This window comes from Passer domesticus, chromosome Z (assembly GCF_036417665.1).
Source record: "Passer domesticus isolate bPasDom1 chromosome Z, bPasDom1.hap1, whole genome shotgun sequence".
NCBI lineage: Eukaryota > Metazoa > Chordata > Aves > Passeriformes > Passeridae > Passer > Passer domesticus.
In genome coordinates this window covers 24,175,061-24,195,383 of record NC_087512.1, presented here as the reverse complement: position 1 = coordinate 24,195,383, position 20,323 = coordinate 24,175,061, and the positions used below count along the sequence as shown (strand labels likewise).

At 38.2% G+C, this 20,323-nt stretch overlaps 1 protein-coding gene across 1 annotated transcript in view; it reads right to left on the bottom strand.

Moving 5' to 3' along the window:
• The window catches only part of ARSB (arylsulfatase B), a 187,520-nt gene that overhangs the window by 37,101 nt on the left and 130,096 nt on the right, over positions 1-20,323 (bottom strand). Inside the window, exon 7 of the mRNA XM_064405665.1 lies at positions 3,729-3,781. Coding sequence (XP_064261735.1) covers positions 3,744-3,781 — 38 coding nt within the window. The 3' untranslated portion in view covers positions 3,729-3,743. The remainder of the gene's footprint in view (positions 1-3,728; positions 3,782-20,323) is intronic.

Here is a 20,323-nt window from a genome sequence, read left to right as displayed (position 1 = left end):
CTAATGGGAAACTCTGAGAGGAAAATCTGTAATACTATAGCAAATGAAGGACTCCACAGGACAACAAAGCACAATGACAAAGACTGAGGCTCAATACGTGGACAAAAGACCTTGCAATCTAACTCGACAAGAGGAGTAAGAAATTCATTACCTTTCCTAATATCACTTAGCTTAATAACAGAGGTAGAAGTCAAATGCAGGATTTGGGACAGGCAGCTCTATGCACTACACCACACCTCATGCTGTAGCAACAATTGCTATTTATTCACTGCTTGTGGTACAGCATCTCCATGTCAAGAACCGCACTAGGTTCCATTAATAGTAACACAAAAATGAACTACTGCATTTGCTAATCTGTAAACAAATTATTAGTTCAATGTGATTTTACACCATCTGAAAGTTCCTGGTGCCTTCCAAAGAACTTGAAACCATAATATTTTTCTGACTCAGTAACATGTCCCTTCCTCCCTCTAATGACAAACAAAAAGAAAGAAAATTGAAAAAAAATCCACTTTTATTTTGTTTCTATTAAATGGAAGTGAGATGCAATTTGGAATTAGTACTTTTAGATCATCCTAAAGTTCTCCATAGAAGGAGTAAACCAAGGTGAACTATATTAAAAATAAAAAAGAAAGGCAAAGCAGAGACACAGAAAGGAGATGGTTCAAGGAGGAAAAGCAGTACAGCTCCCTATTTAATCTGGCTATTAAAAAATCCAAATTAATACAGCAACACTTGTCGCATATCTATTTTTTGCTTCTAAAACCCCCTCTGTCTCTGTGTTGCTACGTGCACAGTACAAAACTGTACTGATATAAAAAGACCATATATCCCAAACCAAACACAAATCCCCAGAATCAATTGCCTCTCCCCATCATATTCTGCTGTTAACTGCATGGATTTAACACACAGAGGGAGACACTTTAGTCACTTCAACAAGTTTTCTATTTCAGGCTTAAGATATAGCAGGACTTAATCAGAAACACTAAACGTCATTCCTGAAGTCACGAAATACCATCATACGGCAAATTTCAGCACACAGATGACAGAACATCTTGAGCAAACCACAACTTTTCTTCTTCTGATGGTTATCACATCACAAGGCAAGACCTGAAGAAAGATACTCTGCTTGCTTTCCTTCATCTCGATTTCTCCCAGTTGCTCCCAAGGCCAAAGCCCTCCAAGGATCCTATCTAGGAAATTTAGGTAAGTGTATTACCTGAAGGGGAACAAGACTAGCTAGTAAAAACATGCATTTTAATGTAACAGAGAAGAATATATGTCATATTAGCTGGCAGGTTCCAGAGTAGCTGTGATGACATAAGTCCATGGTCCAAGAACAGCACCTTTGTATCAACCTCTGTCAAAAATACCAGCAAGTGGCTGGTGAAACTTCAGCTATTAAAAGAGAGGATCAAACCTTCACATCTTCAATGATCTCACTATCACCCACCAGAGTTTTGAGTGCAAAATATGGTTTTTTTGCACATTAACACCTGCTGGTTTTCAGATATGCCCAGGACCAGCATCTAGCACAGCATCTACTTTTGCTGAGTTATCTCACTGGAGCGTGGATTACCATCCTCTGTGATGCGAGGTCCTGGAATGATCTTAGCACCTCTGCACTAAGCAATCACTTCTTGGCTAATATTATATGGAAAACAAAAATAACTGGTGCTTTCTTGCCTAATACAATTTCAGAGTCTAATCATTATGTTTATTAGAAAAGGCATTTTAAGCTTCTATCCTACTTATATTGCAGAAAAAGGAGCACACACAAGTGAGGAACTATGTGAATGCTCAAAAGAGTAAGCAAAATACTGAAGATTTTATTAAGAGATTAGCATAAGCTAATTTGATCCTTTAGAGTTTTATATTAGTTGTTTATTTATTGCTTCCAGTTGTAATCTTATTAGCTATTTTGCTACAACTTAAGATTTTTATGTAAATAAATGCTTAAATATTTTCAAATGTTTCCCCAAGACAAATTATGCAATGCTTTTGAATAAAATGCAGACAACTTGACTTTGCTGTGTTCTAGAGAGAGATGACATTATTTACATATTTTGTTATGAAGTTAAAATATCAATTTTCTTCTAAACATATTAGATCCTGACAGAGTTAATCTTATCAGTTGTGCAATTTTATCATCGCCACTACCCTGTACACTGGTTTCCCACCTGCTGCTGCTAACAGTTGCTCAGGTTGTTTTTTAAGTTTGGTTATTAATGCCCATGCTAGTGTTTCTGTTCTGTTGTTAAATGTCATAGGAATTCCCCCGTAGCTGGTCTGAGGTGTATTATCATAAAGTAAGTTATATTATCTGTAACACTAGCCAAAAAGCAATTCTATTTTAATAAGAGTCTCTCCAATTCTTAAGTATCATGTTCTTCAACAGCATCAAACTTGATGAAAAGAATACCTGTAGTTTTTGTTGAATATAGATATATGAACTGTCTATAATGCTTTCATTCCATCTGTGCACTGATGATAACATGGATACAGCATTTTAGTTCTGGTGATTGTCAGGCAGTGGAGGATGGCAGCAAGGGGCAGATTAAAATGTAGGCAAAAAAGAATTATCCAGAACTAACTGAAAAACTTTAAATTTACTTATCTAGTTTTTCTAGTTAAATACTAGCAGAAATAGAAGGGACATAGTAAATATAGACCTACATGAATGCAAATATTCTAAACTGATCAATGCCTTCAAAGTTGTAACTAAATGCTAATTTTTGAAATGAAGAGCAAACATACTTCTCAGGGGCCATTACAGAAAAAAACAAAAAACAAATAAACAACAACAACAACAACAAAAAAAAAAAAAAAAAAAACCACCAAAAAAAAAAGGCAAAGGCTTTTCACTGCATTGGTCACCAAAAGTCAATAACACAGTCTTAATGATTCTATGATTCTCTTCTGTTTTATGATTATTAAATACAAGTAACACTGATTTTATCTGTGTGTTTATAAGGCTTTCTTTGACAGCCTACACCTACAGACAGGTAAGTGTAAATAATATATTTATAAAAAGATTACAAAACTCACTTTATAAAATATTTGAAATTTTTAAAGTTCTTCCTTAGATCCTTCTTGCACTTTTCTCTAGTCAAAATTATATATATTTGGTACACACAATGCAAAGAATCAGCAGTAAGCATAGGGGATCAGGAAAATAATTTAACTTTACAAAGGATACCACAGTTTGCAGGTGCAGAGTTAAAAACTACAAATAAAGACTGCAGTTTAAAGAAAAAAAAATTCAACTTGTAAGCCGAATTCAATAAGTAATTTATTAACTTACTTCAGGTTTCTAGAGTGATAATCTTTAATGATGTATTCTAAAATGATATCTCATTTTATAATTGCTAAATGTATAAAACTGCATTATTCTGAAAAGCCAATTCAGGCATCATTATATTAATACAATGGGTCAAGTTACACTTCAACAAGCACAGGTTGAACTGTTACTTTAAAGTTTTTTCAAAGTCAGGGTGATATGAGGAGAGGCTTCACTTATCAAGAGCAGCCAATGAGACTACCTCCTCCTCTCCTTCTTAAAATTTCTGCTTGAAAAAGTTCTCTGAAGGCTCTGAACAGGAACTTGGTGCTCAGAAGAAAATATCCAAAAGGTATAAACTACTGAACATCTTTCATCCTTCCTTTGCAGCAGTAAAACTTCAGCATGTGAAAACACAGAAAATATGATCAGAATTTCATTGACTTACCACTGTTCCAAATCCTTAGGTCTTAGTCAACCCCTTCAGATGCCTGGCAATACCTATGGAAAAAAATGATGTAAAACATAAGAAAGGTACAGAGACAAAAACATCAAAACAATATTCATGATTAATATTGGTGGCTGGAATGGTAAAAATGTTGCTTGTAAGAGATTATATGCACATGGGTAACATTTCCCTACCAGGCCACTTTTGCTTGGCTAGAAACGCAGCATTCTAGGCATCACTCCAACCATCAAGGCACTAAGAAAAAGCAAAAACCCAGGACTTTCAGGAGGGTAGCCTTCCGACTCTTCAGGGATCTGTTTGGTGAAGTAGCCATGGGATAAAGCCCTGGCTGGGAGAAAGGCCCAAGAAAACTCACTAATATTCAAAGATCACCTCTTCCAAGCTCAAAGACTGTGCACCCTAACAAGGAAGTCAGGCAGAAATGCCAGGCCTGCATGGATGAACAAGGAGCTTGCGGACAGACACAAACCAAAGAGCAGAAGCTAGGACAGGTAGCTTGGGAGGAATACAGAGAGGATGTCTGAGAAGCCAGGGATAAGACTAGGAAAGCTAAAGCCCTGATAGAATTAAACCTCTCCAGAGACACCAAGGACAACAAGAAAAGCTTCTACAGGTATGTTGGTGATAAAAGCAAGATGGGAAAATGTGGTCCCTCTCTGCAAAGAAACAGGAGATGTGTTTACCCAGGACATGCAGAAAGCTGAGGTACTCTATGACTTTTTTGCCTCAGTTTTCACTGGCTAGTGTTTCAGCTACACTGCTCAAATTGCAGAAGGCTAAGAAAGACATGGAACTACTGGAGAGGGTCCAGTGAAGGACTACAAAGATCATAACAGGATCACAGAACATCCTGAATTGGATGGAACTCACAAGTAGAGTCCAGCTCCTGGCTCTGCGCAGGATAATCCCCAAAATCACTCCATATGACTAAGAGCATTGTTCAAACACTTCCTGAACTCTGTCAGGCTTAGTGCTGTGACCGCATCTCTGGGGAGCTTGTTCCAGTGCCCAGCCACCCTCAGAGTGAAGAACCTTTTTCTAATATCCAGGAAATACAGCTTCATGCCGGCTTCCTATGTCATATCACTGCTCAGCAAAGAGATCAACAGTTACCCATTTCAACTTGTGAGGAAGTTGTAGACTGCAGGGTTAGGGAACCGGAGTATTTTTCTTCTGAGGAAAGGCTGGGATAGAAACCACACACTGTAGGACAAGATCAGGTTTGCAACCATCCTCAGGAAGGTGCACATGTCCATGGAACCTAATGGTACAGAAGTCCATGGGACCTGATGAGATACATTCTGAGTAAACAGGCCACTATCCACTACATATGAGAAGTTGTGGCAGTCTGGTGAAGTTCCCATTGACTGGAAAAAGAGAATTGTAACCTCCATTTAAAAAAAAAAAAAAAAAAAAAAAAAAAACCAGAAAAAAACCGGGAAGAAGAGTAAGGCTACAAGCCAATCTTTCTCATCTCTGTGCCCACCAAGACAATAGAGATCTTCCTGGAAACTATGCTAAGGCACTTGGAAAATAAGGAGGTGACTGGTGACAGCCAACATGGCTTCACAAAAAGCAAATTATGCCTGAGGAATATGGCCTTCTATGATGGGATTACACTGTTGTAGATGAGGAAAGAACAACTGATTTCATGTACTTGAACTTGTGAAAAACATCTGACATGGTCCTTGTCTCTAGATTGGAGAGACATGGATTTGACAGATGGACCACTCAGTGGATTAGGAATTGGCTGGATGGTTGCAGTCAAAGAGCTGCAGTCAAAACTCATGTCCAAGTGGAGACTGGTGCTGGTGGTGTTCCTCAGATGTTGGTTTTGGAACCACTGTTGTCTAACATCTTTGTCAGGGACATGGACAGTGGGACTGAGCACATCCTCAGCAAGTTTGGTGATGTCATTGGGCTGTGTGCAGTCAAGACACTGGCAGGAAGGGACAACATCCAGAGAGAACATGATAGGCCTGAGCGGGGGGCTCTGCAAACCTCATCGAGAAGAATCCTGTGGGAACATGCTTTGCAGGAAATAGAGGTCAAAGACAGTTAGTCTTCCTCCAGGCTCAAGAATGATCCATCCTGATGAGCAAGAAATTGAGCAAATGAGGCTAGGAACCTGCATGGATAAACAAGGAACTCCTGCCATTAATCAAGAGTAAGCAGGAAATACACAGGAGATGGAAGCAGGATCTGGCCATTTGTAATTAACACAGGGAGGCTGTTAAACTAAGTAGAAATGACACAAGGAAAGCCAAGGCCCACCTAGAATTAAATCTGGCCAAGGATGTCACAGACAACAAGAGGGACTTCTTCAAATATATCAATAACAAAGAAAAATAAGAATTATGTGGTCCAGTTGCTAAACGGAGGGAGGGACCCCAGTGACAGACAATGAAGAGAAGCCAGAAGAAGACATTTTACTGAATGTCTTCTTTGCTTCAGTCTTCACTAACAAGACCAGCCCTCGGGGTTCTCTGACCCAGGAGAGCTGGGTAAAGCAATTCTGGAGTGAAGACTTTCCCTTGGTCAAGAAAGATAGGGTAGAGACCACGTAGATAAACTTGACATCCACAAGTCCATATGTCCTGATGGGATTCATTTACAAGTTCTGCAGACATGATTGTGAGGCTGCTCACAATCAAAGAAAGCAAATGTCAGCCTAGTGTTCAAGGGAAAGAATGAGGACCCTGGGAATTACCAGCCAGTCACCCTCACCTTGATCCCTGGAAAGGTGATTGGGAGCACCTCATTCAGAAGACTATACACATGGGTGATCAGGAATAGTCAGCATGGATTCATTCAGTCAAAACCTCCTTGACCAACCTGATTGCCACCTTTAATGAAACCACTGCTTGGATGGACGAGGGGAGAGCAGTGGGTATTGTCTACTTTGATAGTAGATTTCCTTAGACAAACTCAGGGATGTCGTCTGGATGAGTGGACAGTGATGTGGATCAAGAACAGACCCCAGCGGTTAAAATCAGAGCCACGGGGTGTAGCTGGAGGCCTGTCCCTGGTGGTGTGCCTCTAGGTTCAATGCTGTATTGTTTAACTTATTCATCCATGGCTTGGATGAAGGGGCAGATGCCTGCTCAGCAAATTCACTGACGATACAAAGCTGGGCAAAGTGGCTGATGCCTCCAAGTGCTGCACAGGCTGAGGGAGATGGGCCTGTTCAGCCTCGAGAAGAGACAAGTGAGAGGGGACCTAATTAATGTCTACAGTATCTGAAGGGAGGTATCAAGACAATGGACCAGGCTCTTCTCAGAGGTGCCAAGCAGTAGGACAAGAGGCAATGGGCAGAAACTGATGCACAGGAAATTTCACCTGAACATGAGGAAGAACTTCTTTACTCTGTGGCTGACTGAGCCCTGGAACAGATTGCCCAGAGAGGGTGTGGAGTCTCCCTCACTGGAGATGATTTAAGAACTGCCTGGACGCAATCCTGTGCCATGTGCTCCAGGATGTTCCTGCTTGAGCAGGGAGCTTGGAACACAGGATCCACTGTGGTTGGTCCCTTCCAACAAAATCCATTTTGTGATTCTGTGACCTTCTAGCAGACTTTCAGTACCTCAAGAGGGCCTTAAAGAAAGCAAGAGAGTGACTTTTACAAGAGCATGTAGTGATAGAACAGGAGGTAGAGGCTTTAGACTGAAAGAGGGCAGGCTTAGATTAGATGTAAGAAAGAAATACACTGTGAGAGTGGTGAGGGATTGACACAGGCTGCCCAGAGAAGCAGTGGATGCCCCATTCCTGAAATTTCCAAGGCCAGGTTGGATGGGGCTTTGAGAAACCTGGCCTAGTAGAGGATGTCCCTGCCCACAACAGGGAACTGGAAGCAGAAAACCTTTGAGATCCCTTCCAACCCAAACCACTCTGTCATCCCGTGATTTTGTGATTCTATGAAGCAGTAACACATAAACTAAGCACACACAAAATCACATTGTTTTCTGTTCCTCTATTTTCCTAACGAAGTATACCAAGATCTGAAAATACATTTAGGATTATTCATATATTCTGTGGCAATTTATAATAACACTTTTAAAATCAAGTATGACTTAGGAAGAACTCCAAAAGTTCCTAAACCACTGCAATAAAAACCTGACTTACATAGACTGGTCATTCCAAAAATGCACCTATAAACTTCTGCACCCTATTTCACAGAATTAAGCAAGGACAAACAAATTCTTGTACCTGAGATGGACTAATCCCCTGGAGACTGGCTACCCAGGGCACACTTCCTGAAATGGAGCTGGGGGTCTGGGCAGAAAGTGGTCTAAACGTGAACCAACAGTTAGTGCTGTCAACAAGGAAGGCCAAAAATATCCTGGGATATGTCTACAGGCTAAGATCCCACTAATAAGCTATTATTCACCTTCAGCCAACACTTTCAGGAATATGCATCTTGAAAAGTTTTGTATTCCTACTACCAAAAAGCAATAAATCAAGGTGACAAAAGTAAGGTTAGGCTGATTCAGCAATACTGAAATACAAAATTTCCCATGGTAATAGCAAATCCTGCATTTTTATACATTCATCAGGACAAGATATATGAAGAAATTCCCCTTACATAAACAAAGCGAGTCAGAAAGCCAGTTAACTCTTACAAAGGGAGATAATTTGGCCTTGGTGAAGATGACTTAACAACAGAAAAGCTGGTGCAGAACTTCCAACAAAGTGTGCTTCTGAGGACAAAGAAAAGTGTACTAGGAGCACTGCAAAGTCAAGCATAGCTTGAAATGGCCTCTGAATTCCTGGCACATACAATATACCTTCAGGAAAAAAATATTAAATAACACCAAAAAACACCAACTGACTGGACCAAGCAGCCATGATTCCTTCAATTTTTCTGTCTCAAAAACAGTTAGCATGGCAATGAAAATACAGCAGTGTTAGCAGAGACTATTTTCAAGAACAAAAAGGGCCAAATTACTTTCCTTAAACTCAAGTACCAAAAAATGTAGGATCAATTTTAAGTACACGGAAACAAACCTAATTGTCTGAATAATCCATTAGGTGCTGCTTTTAAGGAAAATTTGCTTGCTTGGAGTCTGCGGTCCTTAAAAAAATAGTACAGGCAGGGTAAGACAGCATCAGCCCATAGAAGAAGCTGTAGAAAAGCCTCTCTTTCACAGAGCCATCCACCTGCCAAAGGCACAGCAGTGTTCTTCCTCACAAAAAATAAAAAAATACTAAAACTTTCAAAAAAGAGGAAAGTAAGTATTACATCTTAAAAGTCTCCTTTTGTCACCACATTTGAGACAAAGCTAAAAAGAAGAAAGTCCACACACCTTCCACTACCCCATCACCACACAGGCACTTCCCTTACGCTGCAAAAGGCCAAATTCTCCCAAACAAATCAAAATGGGAAAAACACATGTATGCTTTCATTCTTTCTCTCAGGAGGTCTTACAGATTTTGCAATAGCTCAGACAGATTTCTAGAACAGCTGGCAAAAACACACAAAATCTGTTTCTTTTCTACTCAGCTAGCTGTAAATTTGGTTGCATTGGCTCCACCCTCCAAAAAAGGTGGAAATACTACAATCTTAATTTTTAGCTGCTTTCTCATTTGAAAGGGATAAATGTCTTAGCATAACTAAGGAAGAAAGAGTATAACAAGTAGAGCCACTGATTTAAAGTTCACTTATTTACAGTCAACAGGAGAATCAAATAGACTGGATACTGCTAAGAGAACACAATGGGTTTGATAACATTCCCATGTCACATACCCTGTCTTTGTACACAGTAGGAAGTGGGTATACTTAGGCAACCCAGCACAAATACAATAAAAAAAGAATACAGATATATCTGTTATATCTTAAAACATCCTTTTCAAGTAGCTTTTTCTTCAGATATACTACTGCGTGATACTTCCATGTATTATATAACAGCAACTACTGAAATCAAAGAAATATTTGCTTACTTCAAGAAGGTTTGTATGACCAATTATGTCACTATGAATAGAAATAATGCATTCAATGGGTTCTTTGTCTTTTGCTATCAATGCAGAACAACATAAAATGAAGTGAAAAAAACAAGTAGTATTTCATAGGCGTCATTAAGACTACCTTCAGAAATAACAGCAAAACAAGAAGGACAAAGTATGCTCTTTAGGGATACACTGACAGTAGGTCAAAAAAAAACCCCTCACAAATTAAACTGCGCTCTAAATTAATGAGAATGCTAAACACCATGGGAAGCTAACAGCTCAAGATATACAAGAGATTTTTTTTTAACATTTCTTTTCAGGCTCATGATTTTCTCTTTCACACTAACCTACAAAAGAAAAAAATTCTAGTTTTCCTTTTTCTATTATCTACCTAATTTGTTCAATCTAGATCATGCTACATATCTATCTGTATGTAATGTTAAAAAAAAATTAAAGCGAATTTAGAAGAGTCATATAGAGCAGCTTAATTTACAAGCTGTTTCAAAGAGAACAGAAGAAAAAAAATCCTATTTCATACTACAAAAATATTTTCCCCTAATGCACCTGTCCTGAAGTTTACACTTAATAAAAGCCAGATGTACTTCTAATATACTGATCCCTGCTCTTGATGCCAGTTTTCCCGTTGCAGCACCTTAACCAAGAAAGCAGCACAGCATAGTTTTATACATCTTTAAAATGTTTAAACCAAATAATACATTTTTATAATCCTAGCAATTCTCACAAAACCAAGCAGAATAAATACAGAAGCATTAAGAGACCTGCACTGCAGATGAAGATGCCTCTTAGCCTTTTACCTAACACAATAACACTGAGTGGTAAATGAACAAAATTACATTTCTTAAACAAGCCAGTCATTGCGAACCAAAACAAAAATATGCAAATTTGGCTCTAGTGAAGTCATTATGTAAAATTTGTTTTGGCTTCTAAGGTTTGTTTCAGCTAAGCATAAATCCTTATTTGAAGTCCATAATATAGAGTACCAGCCATGAGCCTGATCCCACATTCACTGGAGTCAGTGGGAGTTCTTATCTTTAGCATTATCCACGAGGATAAAAGGACAAAAACTGTTTATCTTAAAGGCAGTGTAAAAGCACTTAAGTTCACTTTACAACATGCTTCTTGAGTCGCATCTTTGAGCCACATCAACTACAGAGCAAAATGGCAAGTCCCCCTTCCACAGCTGCACCACGAGTTACACCACAGCCAGCGCTTCAGTCTTGCTCAGTACTATGCTCTGCCAGCTCAAGGCAACCTAAGCTTTGCAGCAGTATCTCTACTAACTACATCTACAGTCACTAAAATTGTTCCTTGGCTCTGTTTTGGCCACAGGGCTGCTCTAGGTGGCCACCACAGAGAAGAACCAGACACGAAGTGATTCAGAAAGCAGTTTCACGCTGGGGCCAGCACTGCCTAACATCCTATTGCCTGCACGCAGATGATGAGAGGGACAGGCCCCAGGGGCAGCCCAGTGACCATCAGACACAGGCAGACTCCAGGTCAACACCACAGCAGTAGGGCTGGAACAGGCACATTGGCAACACAGCTCTAACACGGACTGATGGCACCAGGCTGAGCTGAAACACATGCTGGGTCCGCAGGCAAGAGCACAGGCAGGACCCAGGGGAGGCTGAGGCACAAGAGTGCCCGGGAGCCCTGACATGCAGTTGCTAATCAAATTCTCTAACCAGTGGCATGCTCCTAAGCAATGAGCTAGAATCACTTGGCAAGCTCAAGCTATTCTTCCTAAATGTCAGCTGGTTTAATAAGTAACAACTTCTGATGAGTATTTATTAGCATTTGAATTATTGCTCCCAGATTACCACGCACTGACCGGCAAAATCCTAGATTTACAAACAAAGCTGTCTTCTGGCAGAAGTAGAAGAGAATGTCGCCAAGGGAGACAAGTAGTTATAATTTCCTGAAGGTCTAGAGATGGCAACTGTGGAGTTTCGTTATGTCATAAGCAATTTTAAAAATTCTTTTATTTAATCTGTACCACACATGCTCTTCAAAGCAACAGCTGCGCAGCTTCTTTGGTTTTAAATCTCACACCTCCTGCTTCAGCCAAAATTATAGTCAGAGTATCATCATGGTGATGTGACTATTACAAATCAATGAAACAACCATTAGACTGCCCAAATTGCCTGATAACATTCCCGCATCTTTCAGTAATGCTGCATTATGATTGAATTAGGAATCCATTTGTTTTGTGTTTTCATCCATCGTGCTTAAGCACAATCCTTTTCTCCCTCCCAGATAAAACCATATCTGCTTTAAGACTTGACCTTTCCTCACATTTGGGACAAGATGTCTAACAAACACAGAACTGGGGCCCAACTTACTGAGACACAAGCTGTTAAGAGTTCTCCAAATACAAATTCAAACTTCTCTATGGTGTCAGGAAAACAAAATTGTTTACTCTATGCATATATTCTACATTGAACTAACTTCCACATCTTCTTCGCAGATTTCATCTACATTGAAGCAATAAAAATATACACACAAACAGCAGTTTATCAAATTAAAGCACCCAGAGGTATAACCTGTGACCTTCTTCCATTGAAAAACTGCTTTTTAATCCTGAATTACTTCAGTGACTTATGCAATGATTTTCCTAAATGACAAAATCTTGAGCTTAGGCCACTCAATTTGATGTCAAAGCAAACTTCCTTCTATCAATAGTTTATCTAGTCATTATCCACCTAACACACTCAAGACCTTAATTCAAGGCTAAAAATATTACATATTAATTACACATTAAATTGTATTCAGCTCTTCTACAGCTCATGTCCCAGAATCCTTCTTCAGTCTTGTAAAAAAAGAAAAACCAAAATTCACAACCCAAACCCAATGTAAGAAAAACTAAATGGAGATGAGACTCTAAGCAACATTATACACGCCTTTGTTGAGCATTTCAGTAAAATCATGTTACAGAAATGAAAATCCTTACTCAAGTACTATCTGCCCAATTTTCCAGCTCTGGAGGACACCCTGCATTTTCTGCAGACCTCCAAAAGTCCTGAGCCATTTCCATCCAGCATGCTTTTCCAGCTGGGCCTTACAAACCCACTCCTCTGATGCTAACCCAAGGAAGAGGAAGTGAGCTAGCCACTGCCTGGTAAGTGTTAAAGGGTATATTTCATTTGTGGATGGAAGAATTAACTAGTCCTGGGGATGGTGGGAATTGAAGAGCAACTAAAAAATACATTAATTGTGGTTTTGTATACCACAGTGATGCTTTTTTGTGCCTTTTAAATTTTTTCCATTTTAAGCTTTTTCTGAAGCAAATTTACTTAAAACACTGCTAGAGAAACAATCTTTTCAGAAATGTTCTGGCAATACAAACAGAAAATCCAGGTTTAGTTTTTCCTGTAGTCAGTAACATCCTCTTCAAAGACTGTCACAGTATGCATTTTGTAAGAAGGATATATTTTATAAATATATTTTATAAATATATTTTATAAATATCCTTTAAACACCACAAAATATTTTAAAAATTATTATTATTTAACATCCATTTCTGAGTAAAATTGAGATATAAGTTCTTGACCATCTGAAAGAGCAAGATTTTGACAATAAGAAAAAGAGCATAGATAAGAAAACTCTCTAGTTCTTTATCAGAGGCTGATGACATGATGAAACAAATTCATAAAATTAACAAAATTAACAAATTAACAAAACATAATATGGGGAACAACACAAGCATAACAAGGGAACAAACTCCCTTGCTAAAGGCCCTCTCATCCAATGATTTTTTTTAGGTATATTAGGATACCTCCCACTCACCTCTCAGCAAAAATGTGTTAAACAGCTTGAAGCTGTCTCAAACCCCCCTGTTAAAACCAAGGCATGCAATCTAAACCCATTTAAAATAGTCTCAAAGTATTACACACCAAAAATGCTGTTTCTCATTTGAGTTCTACTAGCACCATACAGACCTATTATCCCAGGCTTTTGATTATTAAAGACAGAAGACAACTACATTTATTAAATCTTGATAACGTACACAATGTCTACATCGACCACATCCACAAAGCCACATTTAAAGAACATTAAATACTTAGCCACTTATTTCATTCTAGACAAAGGCTAAAAAATAAGATATGGGGTTATAAAGATGTTTATTTTGAGTGTTATTATATATTTTTTTTTCTTCTGCAAAGCATATAAACAAAATAATATCCATGATAGAAAGTTATTTTGAAAGAAAACATGAAAATTTAAGGTCAAGTAGACCTCCCCAAAAACAAAGAAAAGCAAGAAATTGGTCACTTCACAAAGCACAAGCAAAACAGCCCTAGGAAATCCATATGAAAGATTTGTTTAAAGAATATATAAACTTTGGTCTAAGCTTCACAGATCTCTCCAAAAGTCAAGCTAAGAGACAACATGTCTCTGGAACATAACAAACATTTCTGAAAGTTCCTTCTGTTCTCTCCACCTCTCAAAACACTGTATTTTGCTATCTTAGTAGGAATTAACATTTTAATTGGCTTTGGCCATTTGCTATTACTACCAGAATAAACATAATGATGAACCTGAAGGTGAGAAGTTAAGGAACAGCCAATGAAGCAGTAAGGCGGAGAACTCTGTGGGAGGCAGGAAAATGCACCATTACCAATCTCCTCAAGCCCCACTTCAAGTTTTGGGGCAACTCTTTTATTTTCAAGCCAAAAACCATACACAGCTGAGTTCATACCCTTTTTAACCTTTTAATATAATATAAGGCTAAATATCTAAGGGAGTTTAAAAACTTTTAAGGAACTACTATAAACCCTGATATATGACATAATCTTGTCTGTTTAATCAAGTTCATCAGATTTAAGAAGCAATAAATTTCTCTTCACACCCCCACTCCCTTTTTCATTTTGAAAGGTCAGGAAGGCAAACTATTTCCAGGCTACATGGGATCAAGTAACTGAAAATAATCACATGTATGTAAGCTACACATTTTAACAACAGATTCAGTTTGACAGCAGCAGAAAATGCAGATTCCTATGAGGAGGTACTATTTTTCTAGACCTATATATACTTCAAAGAGGGAAATCACACAAGGAACAAATATCAACAGGTCTTTTTCCATGAGTTTTCTTATCAAGTAGGGAAAAAAGTATTTCAAAGAACAAGAATCCAAAAATTACTTAGGTCTCAGTGACCTTCTAACGCACTGATTCATAATAAGAACTCTGTAAAGTTGAAGCTCTAAGTTTCAGAGTCCCCAGATAGTGATCCTTTCTCCCCCAAAACTAGCTTTCTGAAGTAGTTATATGAGCTGCCTTTTAAAGTGATTTTTCCAATGAATGCTAAGGTTTAGAACACAACATGAGTAGGTTTTCTGGCATAATTGCTTTCTTACGGTTTTCCAGCAATTGAACATGCACTTTAAATCTCTTACAGGCAAAGCTGACTGGTTTAAGTAATTGTTTTTGAAAGTACACAAATGATATGCAGCTACTCTTCAGTATTCTTTACAGCATCAAAAGAGCTCTCAAACAAATGAAAATTTAACACAGATACACAATCACTCTTCCATATTCATCCACATAGTATAGTCCAGCTCCATTCAGATGGTCCCCTAAGGTTTTGGCTCTCTAGAAAGAGTTAAATATCTGAAACAGATCCTTGTCTTGTTCATATATTAGTACTGTTTTCAAAGGGCTGTTCAGAGGTTGAAGACTGAGAACAATGCAAATTCTCCACTCCATGCTCAACTAACAAAGCGTCCAATCAGTTCCCACTGAGTTCCAGTTCATTTCGTGTCCAGATGTAAGTGATTAACAGTACATTGTTTGAAACTTAATTCCACATCTGTTCTTCTGTGGGACTTGGAAAACAGATGAAGTTTTCTGACAATTGTTTGCAGAGTAGATAATCGCAAGCATGTGTAATAGTATCCCAAAGTGCAAAACACCATGAGTCTAAGCAGCTTTTTTTGCTGAATGTTTTTGTTGCTTTTCTAAGTCAGATAAAAAAAATAAGATGCTCTTGGATGGAAATGATTAATACATTCTTAAGAAGTCATCATCTATAACTAAGAAGGCAAAGCAAAATCCAGACTTTCTTCCTAAAGATCATAATTTCACATCCCAGTATTCTACCCAGTCAGCAAAGATTCATTTTATGGCCTATCAGGTAACTTTTAAAAGTTATGCAGAAGTGGCAAATTCCTGCAGAACTACAACACACAAAATACATTGTTTTGACATGGAGCACTGTAGTAGCGAGAGAATGTTCCAGGCTATAACTGACATCTTTTGAACAGATCACAGATTTAAATGATATGGGTGAATTTTCTTTTGATCCCTAGAAAATGTTGATAAGCACAGAAAGGAAGACTAGATAGCAACTCTTCACTGTATTTGTCAAAACAAGTGCAGACAGCATCAAAGCATATTGGGAAATGTTAGGCTCAAGAAAGCACTTCTATGCAAGACACAGTTATACTGAAGAAATCTGCCACAGTTTGCTCTGGATGCTTAGTTCCATATTTGCTCAAGAAATGATGGAAGAAATTACAAAAGAAAAGATCCACTTACAGCCATTAAATGTAACAAGTGCTTCCTCCAGTAAGTCCTCAAGATGAAGAGCAGTAGAAACTATGAAAATATCAGTCCAAATTTCCTCTGTATTTTAGGCAACTGGACTAATACTTCTACTGACCAGATACTTCTAACTACATTATTTATGGTCTTATGACATCACTTGTACCTTCATCTAACCTCCACACACAACAAGCACAAGAGTTACATTATGTACACTGATTGAGCAAAATTCACAGGGAGGGCTCGGGGTAGATGAAAAATGATGTTTAAAAAAAAAATTCTAATTAATACTGGGATTAAAGTAAACTGTCAAGACTAGCTCATTTTGTTAGAGCATGGTGCTAAGGCTGTGCGTTTGACCCCCTAATGGGCCATTCACTGAAGAGTTGGAATTGATTATCCTTGTGGGTCCCCTTGCAACTCAGAATATTCTGGGTTTCTGTAGACTATTAGTTAGTTATATATAAGAATGACCCAGAGAAGGGCCAAAATTTCAGTTCTCTCACACACAAAGAAACCAGATACTGCTGCCAAGGGTACTGTGAACATGGTACTGTGAACTTCCAAATACTTGGTGTTTTCTTAAAAGGGCACATGTCTAAGATATGGAATTCCCTCACATTGGAAAAGGTGTTTTCAAACTTTTCTACACAATCACTGTGATTAAAAATATGGACAAAAACAGAAGCTCAAAAAAACCCCAAAAACCTCAACCCAACCAACCAAACAGAATAATAACCTTTTATTTTAAAATAAGAAGAGTCATTATTTTGAGTTCTGTTACATGCACAGGTATGCCCACACACACTCCCCAGTACTGGTGAGAGTGGAAACCAGGTTAAACCTGGGTTAAACCATGTGGCCAGTGTGTCACAGCAGACGAAGCAGATGAAGAACAAGAATGAGAAAGAGAGAAATTTCCTAAAATGAAAACACAGAAAAGTGCAGAAGAAATTGAGTTCATATAACAGAATTCATATAATTTATGCAAAAAGAAATTTATGTAAAAAGGAAAAAAAAAGGTCTGTCTTCTAGAGAAAAGGACAGTGATGGGTTCTGAAAGTATTCTCCTCAACACAACTGCTGACACTACCTAATTAGGACAGCAATTTAAAATGCATATGATAATCAATTACATTAATTAGAAGTCATAAATAGGATGCACTGCATGTTATAATTATAAATTCTCATTTTCATTATGTAACTTAGAGAGATCAGAAAGGCAAGATTTATAATGCAGAGGATGTGATCAGACAGCATTGTGCTTTCAAATAAATGTTCCTAACAAATCTGAACTAAAGTCACTACAACATTAAAAGGATAAGCAATATGGCTTGGCTAAAGATTAAAATACAACAAAAATCCTTGTCCAATTATAAGGCAGATATGATTGCCATGTCCATCAACAAACTGCAAACAATAATGACTTTGAGTTCTAATCTGTGATTATAAATGCGTTTATGTAAAGAATCACTGAAGGCTTTTTGAGGCAAGTGAAGATCAGACAAGTTATCAACTGTCTACAGAGTATCAGGTGAACAAATTAAATTCCCCACTACACATACAATCCTGCTGATGTCAGGACAGCACCAAAGGTAAGCATCCATGCTGCTGAGTTATGCACCAGTCCCGAACAAGTCCACTTCAGCTGCTGGGAAATGTCCCAAGGAAGGATCTTGATTCTTCCATGTGCTGTGGTCACTGAAAGAGAGGTACTTCTATGTTTTTAGCTTGAGTACCCACTGCCAACAGCATTTCCTAAAATACTACTGCATAAATATAACATATGCATGCATATGTAAAAAAAACCCAAAAAACAAAAAGCTCCACATCCCCATATTTATACCCAGAAGGCTACAAGCATATCTACTTTAAACACTGCTATAGGACTTTTCTCCAATTGTGACCAAAAAGCTAAATGAAATTCAATACACATAGAAGTCCCATGGGTCTCTTCCACTTTGTCCTTCTGTAATTGTACTAAAAGCTTGTCTGGAGTGTCTCCCTCAGGCATCTGGAGTTGACACTTCTATTTATCTAGCTAAAGAAAGGTCCCCTGCTTCTTCCCTGCCAATACCATGAAGAATTTAATGTATCAGCAGGGACTCGAAGCTTGAAACTCGATCCACTATTTTCATAAAATGATTCACAGACTTACACTCAGTTTTTTGACTTAAGAGCAAAGGGTTTCCGCAATTTGGAGCTAGATTAAACCACTCATGTTTCCATCAGTGGGGGAAGGAGGAAGAACACCATAACATGCAGTGACCAAATTGATTTTAACATCCTGAGACAGAAAAGAAATTCCTATTCAAGTCCCTTCATATCTTCTTAAAAAATCACAGCAGCTATTTAATGACTCCTGTGAAGTAAGAAGCGATGAACACAAAGCAATAAAGAGCAAATTGAGGAAATAAAATAGGAAGCAAGAAAATAGTTTGTTTTTACTTTACAGGAGGGAAGACAGTGGTTTGGAACTTAATTTTACTCCACACCAATACAATGATATGGTGTGGATACATACAATAGTATGGATTACAAATGAAGAAAAATCAGTGGAGAATTTGCATCAAAGGAACACTGATATGCAAAGTTGAACCAATTCCCCTTTTCATATCTACACAAGATGACAGGTACTCAACACAGAAGGACATATTATTCTATCACATATGCTGAGGAATTTGTCAAATGCTCAACACCACATTCACTTCTATTATAACAATAACTAAACTGAGCAACAGCAAGGCTAGTTATTCTAATTTTAGGCTTTTTTGAGAATGGAGTACTACTTTGACTGAAAAATTGCTTGCTCGTGCAAAATGGCATCTTCAGTTTCTTTGAAACTCTAAAGTCTTCCACTAACACATCAACCAAATGTCCAAATGTGTAAAACATGGAATCTACTTATATTAAAAAGCCTTATCCCAGGCTTTCTGAAATAGATCAAAAATTTACAACAGGTTTTCTTCCAGTTATTTAAACAAATTGAAGATGATAGCTCTCAAAGATGGGGTTCTTTTTGGCCACCAGAAATCAGAGAGAACTGCTACTCATCTATACAGAGTCCTAAATAATAAGTCGTCTCAAACAATGTTAAACATCTTTTAAATTGATAGGGCACCCACCGTTGAGATCCTAAAAGCTGTTTTCATCTTCCAAATTATGAATCAATGTCACTAAGATGTTTCAGAGAGTTGGGATTCATAAATGCCATTTTTTTATTTTTAAGGAAGAAGTAGGTTTTTATAGAGACTAATCTAGAAGCATGGCAGAAACTAAATTCATCACAGGACAAAACTCTTGGTTTATGTATAATGATGCATTCACAAAAATCACAGAATAGTTAGAGATGGAAAGCAGCTTTGGAGATCATCTTGGTCTAACCCCCGCTGCCAAAGTAGGGCCACCTAGAGTATGGGACACAGGAACACGTGGGTTTTGAATGTCATGGAGAGGGAGACTCCATGGTCTTCCTGGGCAACCTGCTGAGTGCTCAGCCACCCTCAATATAAAGAAGTTCTTCCTCATCTTGAGGTGGAACTTCTTGTGTTTTTTGCCACTGGTCCTTGTCCAGTATCTGGGCATCATTGAAATGTCTGGCACCATCCTCTACCACCTGCCTTTGAGATATTTATATGCATTGAGGACATCCCCTCTCAGTCTCTTCTTTTCTAGACTAAGCAGGTCCAGCTCCTTGAAGGCAAGATGTTCCAGGCTGCTCAACATTTCTGTGGCCTCTACAGAAGCATAAGGAATGAGGATGGACATTGGAAACATGAGACACATGTAAAGAGAAAGACAGTTTTCACTAAAAGGAACTATGTGTCTTTACAAGTCATAGGCAGGATAGTCTTCACAAACACTGAATGCCCAGAAAGGATACCAATATGCTAGAATAAACCCTGCCAAGTTTCTGCAACTTCTTCCCATTTTCTGGAAACAAAATTCATCCAGATAAGGCCATTCAAGATTCTCCACCCAGGTGCAGTGTTCAAGCTTCAAAAATTGCAAGTCATTTAGAGGAAATGCTACTTAAAAAAATTCAGTCATTAAACAGCATCTGTCTTT